This window comes from Drosophila ficusphila, unplaced genomic scaffold (assembly GCF_018152265.1).
Source record: "Drosophila ficusphila isolate 14025-0441.05 unplaced genomic scaffold, ASM1815226v1 contig_198, whole genome shotgun sequence".
In the NCBI taxonomy this organism is placed as follows: domain Eukaryota; kingdom Metazoa; phylum Arthropoda; class Insecta; order Diptera; family Drosophilidae; genus Drosophila; species Drosophila ficusphila.
Window position 1 is genome coordinate 8856063 of NW_025064092.1, and position 7511 is coordinate 8863573.

The 7511-nt window shown below is 42.2% G+C and overlaps 1 protein-coding gene across 1 annotated transcript; it reads left to right on the plus strand.

Moving 5' to 3' along the window:
• The first annotated feature begins 4718 nt into the window (after positions 1–4718).
• LOC108086487 lies at positions 4719–5808 on the plus strand. Its single transcript, XM_017183411.2, has 2 exons — positions 4719–5074; positions 5125–5808. Exons 1-2 carry the CDS (start codon positions 4810–4812, stop codon positions 5613–5615), a joined length of 756 nt encoding a protein of 251 aa, XP_017038900.1. The 5' UTR covers positions 4719–4809; the 3' UTR covers positions 5616–5808.
• The last annotated feature ends 1703 nt before the right edge of the window (positions 5809–7511 follow it).

A 7511-nucleotide genomic window follows, 5' to 3' on the forward strand; every position in this document is an offset into this window, starting at 1 on the left:
ACACTTCTATGCAGCTTAATCTATAAATCGAATTTAGCTTGAAAATATATATTGTTCAAGTTAGAATACAATCCTTTCTAAAAGATTTTTAAATTTTTGAAATATGTTAAACAAGTTGTATCATCAGAACTCCCACTCCTTTGAATCTCTATTTAAGTTGGACAATAGAAAAGGCAACATTCAAGTGCTGATCAATTAAAGCGATGATCAGCAGTGCGATCACGTGTGCCGAGGATCTGTTGATGTCAATCGAAATCCTTGTGGCCCACGATCAAACGATCAAGTGATCGGGCCATCCCTCCAATCCATCGATCTGAGAAGTGGGCAACAGTTAGGTTCAAGAAACCCTGGAATCAAGAAAACTGGGATGTCTTTGGGCAGCCGGCCAGATCGGTGGCAAGTACTTAAAATTCTGGGAGCAGTATCGATGCAGCCCGGAGGCCCAACTATTTGGGCCCATCGGCGGCCCATGTGCTCATAAAAGCCAGACAAAAGCGCTGCGGATCGGATCGGATCGGTTTGGATTGGTCCGCGCGATGTGCGATATACGATGTACGATGTACTGACAAAGTGCGGTGAAATTATCAAAGTGAAAGAATGGAGAGGACTGGGGGCATGGGCTCTTTGGGAGGTGATGGTGGTCAGGTACGAGGGTCTCTGGGCTCTGGGCTCTTTGAAAATGGAAAAGAGAAAGACACCTTGGCCACATAACGCAGACAGGGACAGGAAATGCTCTCTGTCATGATCATTTTCCATAATTAAACGGACGCAGCACAAGACATTGGCCACTTGTGGGTTAAATGGGTTTGTTGGCCCCTTATACTACGTACATTTGTATTTAGATACACGATACACTCGTATGCATGTGGACGGTCAGCTGGATATGTAGATACTTGGCCACTTGGATTACTCGGGTGCCGCGCTTAATTGATTTGTCTTTTGGCGCTTTAGCAATGACTTCGTTTTACTTTTGCACTCTAATAACTGCAACATTGATTTTAGCACCTTGATGGGACTGCCATTCGGTTATATTCGCTATGAGGATCGTGTTCATTGTATTTATTATAAATATTTATAAACTGGATAAGGGAAATTATGTGATGAATTTAGAATAACCAATATATCATAGCATATTTGAATGAAGATCTTATGTTCTAAAGGATTATACTTAAATGCTTCTACTGAAATTAAACATCTCATAGAGCATTACCCCCATCGACTTGAAAATCTTTAAAGAAAACTACAATAATTGGCTAATTGAATTATTTGCACAAGTTAAGAACTAATAATAATTGGCCGGGAGGATGTGGGTCCGCTCAGCACGACATTGGTGGCCTTGACTGGGTGTTGGTGCGATGGGTGGTGTTGACTGCTTCGCTGGTTGGTTGACTAGTTAGTTGGCTGGTTTGTTAGTCGTTAAGTTTGTTGGCCAAATACCAAGGTGCCGTCGATGATGTGGCCAAGCAAGATGGCAGCAGCAGCAGCTGGTGGGCGGATGTGGACTTGGATTGTAAATATTCGAACGGCCACCACCGGTAAATTGCGTTCAAGGCGGTACGTGGCAAAGAATCCGTAGACCTTGCCACACGGTACTCGGTACGAAACAGTCGGCTAATTAGGCAGAAGCCTCCGAACGAACGGTTCGCGAGGAAGGTCTGGGCTAGAAGTGAGACTCAAGTGGAGGTTGCTGGCGCTACTCGAGTGGTGACCCCGACACGAGCCTTCACCAACAGAATATCCAGGGGTTTTGCCAATGACGACATCTGATAAGTTTAAATGAGACTTTAGAAGGGTTTAAACTGGTAAACTCCTATTCCTGCCAAGATACTTATCTATAATCTAAATGGATGGTATAAAATATCATAGTATATTATATGTTATTTTAAGGAAAATCTTTGCATTGTTACGATCTCCCAATGTAACCCCAGTCAATTCCCCTCTGACCCATTTCCCCCTATCGTCACGCTGTGAATCTGGAATCCGAATCCCGATTCTGGTCCCTCGGTTCCGTGTTGTGGGTGCTCGATAAGCAGGGTAAATATTGAACCTACTGAACCTCAATAAGCCCAAACCAAACCGGGAAACCAAAACCAATGAGGCAACAAATCAAAACAATCTGGGATTCGGATACTCGTCAGTTTGTGTGTGTTTTTCCCTGGACCTTGTGGATATATATATACATATATATATGACATGAGGGTTACCCGTTTGTTTGCCCCGATGTTTTGGACACCTGCATGTGCTGGCCCGATAACTCCATCGAATATTCGTCTGGGTGACGGGATGGATGCGATGCGGACATCTCAGGTATGCCTGTGTCTATATCTTTGTTTGATTTCGCTCTGATCGTGTGAAGGTTTGAATTATTTTTATGGGTGTTATCTTATCGTATATGATTTACGATAGAGCAGGCTTGAAGGCTTGAGAATGAACAGAACTGTTGCAAGATTTTTCAACTACACCACAGAGAGAGAAAATAATAGATGTATTAGGTTATAATTAATATTTTTATTAAACTCTGTTTTATTATGTTTTCACTCCGATCACCCCTTCCTTATTTATATATCTCTATTCTTCCGATATCTCCCTCGATTTCTCTCTTCGTACTGCTCTTGCTCTCGCGCCAAACACGAACGCATTTCATCCGGACGGATGTGAGCATTACTTTTTATGGATATTTATGTAGGGGACGTGATCGTCGAAAAAACACCGACACTCAAACATCTAAAGTCATCCAATCTACACACACTCGCAGAAAATGTTAAGAACTCTTTGGGAAGTTGAGTTGTTTGTGTGGTTTCACTGAGAATCGATGATGGGGTTACGGACACCGGGCGACTGTTAATGTGTGAAGCAGGAAATCGACAGACGACACACATTGCCAATCGTTTATCGATCTCCAGCGAGGGAAAGAGACGGGGCGAAAGATTACGGTAAATCCCGCCGCGTGACCATAGGAAATATGATTTTTCATCAGTTTTTACTTCATTTAACTCGATTACTCTTTGAAATCAATTGGGGTCGAGTCATCAGGTGACTTAAAAAATTTTAAATATTATTATCATAATATTAATATGATAAAAAACCAGGAAAATAAAGTATCTTTACTTTGTTTACTATTTGTGGAGTAAACATTTTAATTCGGTTAATTGGAGTGCAGCCTCCTTACGTAATAGGTGGCCTCGGATAACATCAGTGTCTGGAGACAGTCTATCGTACATTCGTGTGGCCAAACATGAGTGTTTCCATGGACTATCCAACCGATTATCCATCCATACATTCGACCATCTGTCTGTTTAGGCAGAAATGCGCAAGTTCCTCGGGTGTTGGCTGCGCGTGCGCGAACTCCCTCCGTTCGAGTCCCGCTTCCAGAAATGATAGCGATGATAAGGCCATCGAAAGTGATACCAGACATGCGATAGCAGATCACGGACATGGAAAGCGAATACCTTTGGGAATACTTGGGAAACCATCACGAAAGGCGCCGCGCGAGTAGAGCTTCTCATTTTGCCCGAGAACTTGAGAGCTAAGAGCGGAGTTTTGGCCTTGTCAAATGATCTCAGAGCGATTTTCATATTTAAATATGACTAATGGTGGATTCTTAGAAATTCAAGGCTTTGGGGAACCTTGAGAACTTTTTGAAAAAAAAAAAAATATTCTATTATTATATAATGTTATATATTATATTATTATTAAATATCAATATTATTATATAATCATCTGGAAAACATCATCTTGAAATCACAGCTGTATCGACTGTGTTTATAGGTGGTTTTCAAACCAAACTATTTGCGGTTTGTTTCAAACGAAACCCGGCAGTGATTTGATCGCATTTCCAGGCAATTGATATGCGGCCACTTCCTCCTGAAACGGAGCTTGGATGCCTTTAAGCCCCGAAGATACAGATACATCCACACAGTCGGCTGTTAATTACAACAGCAACAAGATGCCGCATTGCATTAGCAGAAATCAAACATGCAACGCAGCCAAGAGTCAGCCGACCAAACAGATGGATGGATTGGATGGATGGAGGAGCCACTACCAAATAGTTGCAACATTTTCAATTATGAAATGCTTCTTTTTGAACACAACACAACTTTTCATTGGGTTGTGCAGGCCCCGGCGATCCGATTATATAAAGCGAGGCGAGCGTAAATCATAAAAGCGGCGAATGTATCTTGCAGTTACCGAAAATTGCATCGCAGCGCGCAGCGCGTGCCGTCAGTTAAAAACAAAACAAAAACGAAAACAAAAACAACAAAAACACAAAAAAAAAAATGAGAGGAGAAAAAAAAGGTTAGCTCATCGAAGGTGGCAAAGTGGGCGGGGAGGCGGTGGTGCGGCGGTGCGGTGGGTGGTGGTTGGGGGCTGCCCGGGCTCTTCTGTTGTTTTTGTTAATTACACGGCAACAGCAGCCGGTTGATGGTTGCACATGCGCCACAAATTTGTTGCATTTACGCGAGATATTTATTATGATTTCGCCGAGGTTTCTGCGCTTTTATTTTTTTTCTGAGTTGTTGTTGTTTGTTTTATGAATGCGGCAAATGGAAATTGAAGAGGAAGATTGCATGATGCACCAATGGATGCGGTTGTTGCTGATGTGCATTTGCCAACTGGCGCTTTTCGAGTCGGTTTTCTAATACTGATGGCAAATGTAAAATTCAAGGCATTAAGATGTTTAAGCTAAACAGGCTATGATTTTAATTGAAAGTCAGAATCCTGTCAGTAGGATTTTTATCCATCACTCACGATAAAACATTTCAACCACGTCGAGGTCGATTAAGAAATATATAAAAAAAATTAATCCAGATGTCTCAGACAAACTTAGCGAAGAGCGATGAGCATTGCATGCGTTGTTTGCACTGCATGCAGGTGGTCCGTTGCTCTCGATACGATACTAGTGCACTAGTGCGCCACATCGAACTGGAACACCCGGACATATTCTCGGTGGCCAGCAGCAAGATCAGGAATGTCCACAAGCTGGACTCAGAACAAGGATCTAGCGGAGACTGTATAAGCAAAACCACTGGACCCTCTGAACCAAAGAAACCAATGGACGAACAGTTTGATCCATGTAAGTAGCTTGAACCACTGAAAGCGTTGCATTTACAAACGAATTTCCAGTGTGGTTTGATAACCATTGCAGTGGAGATGCCCAAGGCAAAAATGATTCCACTGCGGGGTGCTGTGCTGCGGCTGCCAAAAAGACCACCGATCCATGTTCGAATGCCAAGAATAAAACATGTCCAGATCCCAAGGAGCATCCCGGATCGTGTCTCAAGAAGCAATCGCTTCCCATTTCCAAGGTCGAGACATGTACTTGTGCCGAAATTAAGCAGATTCGCAAGAAGTACTATCGAGCTTCCGTGGAGCGTTGGCGTGCCGTGGATGGGTTAATTTTGTGCCCAGCCTGCGGGATCAAGAGTCGTCCGTTGATTAAGACGTCCGCGGAAGTGAATTCCGGATGCTGGGCCAACTGCTGGCCATTCTGCTACTTTCCCTGTCTGATGTCCTCCGACAAGCAGGTGTACCTACACTGCGGCCAGTGCAAGATTTTTTTGGGCATCTACAATCGCGAGAAAAACAGCGTGAGACCCAACAAGGAGTTCGTGTAAAGGAACCAAGTTTAACTCAAGTTTTCATTTCAAAATTATTCGTTTCAAAGTATGGCTCATGTAAGCCTTCAGGTTTTTCTAACAAATTGGAAAGAACTCCTGGTTTTGGCTCTCACTTTTATAACAAATTTTTTCAAGTTGTTACGCAATTGTAAATTTAATACATAGAATACAATAAACTTTCTGTTCCACATTGGGTTTTTATTTTTATAAATTGAATGTCGGTTATTTGCTTCATGTAAACTAGTAATAGTACTTAAGTTGTACGTAGCCGTTTAAATTCTGTTGGAAGTGGCCCTTAAAATCTCTTGATTTCCCAGGCCACGGGGACAAGTAAAAGAACATGTCATGAAGAGCAGATCTCGAATTTGAGGTTGTGACAGATACGAGCAATTAAGTGAGTGCTGTTTCTCGCTTCTTGTCGTTTTGTCGGACAAAACGAGACGCGCTACGTTGGTACACCTGGGCCACCTTGGTGTTCCAAAGACGAAAGGCGAAAGATGGGAACGGAGGGCTAACGGAAACTGCTTAAAAAACTCATCCAGTTGGCGGTCAGTTCGGTCAGCTTTCATCTAACTCGCAGCACCATATCTTTTATGGCAGTAAAAACATATTACGAGTTGTTCGCTGCTGGTGTTTCTCAGTCAGTCCGTTTTTATTTTGTTGTGTTTTTGTTTTTGTTTTTTGGGCGCTATTATAACGACACTCGTCTCGGGGTCAAAAGGTGCTGAGAACGAGCTGCCAAATGATGCTGAAATTGTCGAAATCCGAAACTTGTTCCACCTGAACTTACTTTATGTTGAAATACATATTTCAGACTTTGCTCAGATCACCAAGTACTTTCCCAAATGATATCTCTTGCGGGCCTGAGAAAGTCTCACAAAAAAAAAAAAAAAAAGAAAACAGGACATTTGACTAATTGGTCAGGCAGCTGATGGGAGATTGTCTATATTTTTTTGTTGTTGTTCTAAAAGACAATCGATCGAAGGGTTAGGGATTTTAACACGCAGACGAGTGGCCAAGCTAAAGATCATCATCCCGTTTCGGGATGCTGCTCTACTTACGCCCCGGGGATCTGATCTGTCACCTTTGCCAAAGAAAAGTAAAGGAAAGGGAAAAGGGTTGAGGAGACGGGGTGGTGAACCCATAAATCAACAACGGTTGATGAGCAGAAACCAGTTTGGCGACTTAACCCTTCTTCTCCTTGGACAAACTTCGGAACGAACATCCTGTTTCGCTACACTAGATAAGTTTACCCTTTCCCCTTTTGATCTTCCCTGATCTGCTGACCAATGTCCGCTGGGCACACGAAAATCTTGAACTTTCCGGACAAAAACTAATTGAATTTTCTGCTGCCGATGGGTTGATCTCATTCGACCCAAAAGAGGGTCCATGTCAATTTCATTAAAAATGTCCGAGAATGTTTTTTGAACTTTTAACTTGTGCGAGATGCTAAGGGTTGCGCCGATTTCAGGGGTTGTGGGGGTTAGACCAACGTCAAGGGCCATTTTTGGGTTAAAAATGTCAGTTTTTAGCACTCCATTATGGAAGCTGTACAGGGGTCGCAATTGAATGTTTGGACCAATCGAAAGTGTTCTTTTGTTTAAAGAATTTTCAAGATATATATTTTATTACACAACTTTATGACATATATTTTATATAAAAATGTATATTATATAATATTATTGTATATCAATAAGACATTCCCCTCCTCTTTATCGTATACCATATATGTATTTCCAAACTGACCGTTGGTCATTCTTCAGTGAATTCCTGCTAATCCTTGACCGAAACTTGCCCTGCTTTAATTTGGCCTGCCATTCAACGGACACGTCTTGGACTTTCAACTAAAAAACAAAAAACAAAACAAAGGCTGACATAAAAAACAGCAAAAAC

Excerpts from the sequence above, each read along its gene's own strand:
- LOC108086487 (XM_017183411.2), top strand. The coding sequence starts at position 4,810 with ATGTCTCAGACAAACTTAGCGAAGAGCGATGAGCATTGCATGCGTTGT. Across the intron at positions 5,075-5,124 it reads GGACGAACAGTTTGATCCAT|TGTGGTTTGATAACCATTGC; the intron begins GTAAGTAGCTTG and ends ACGAATTTCCAG.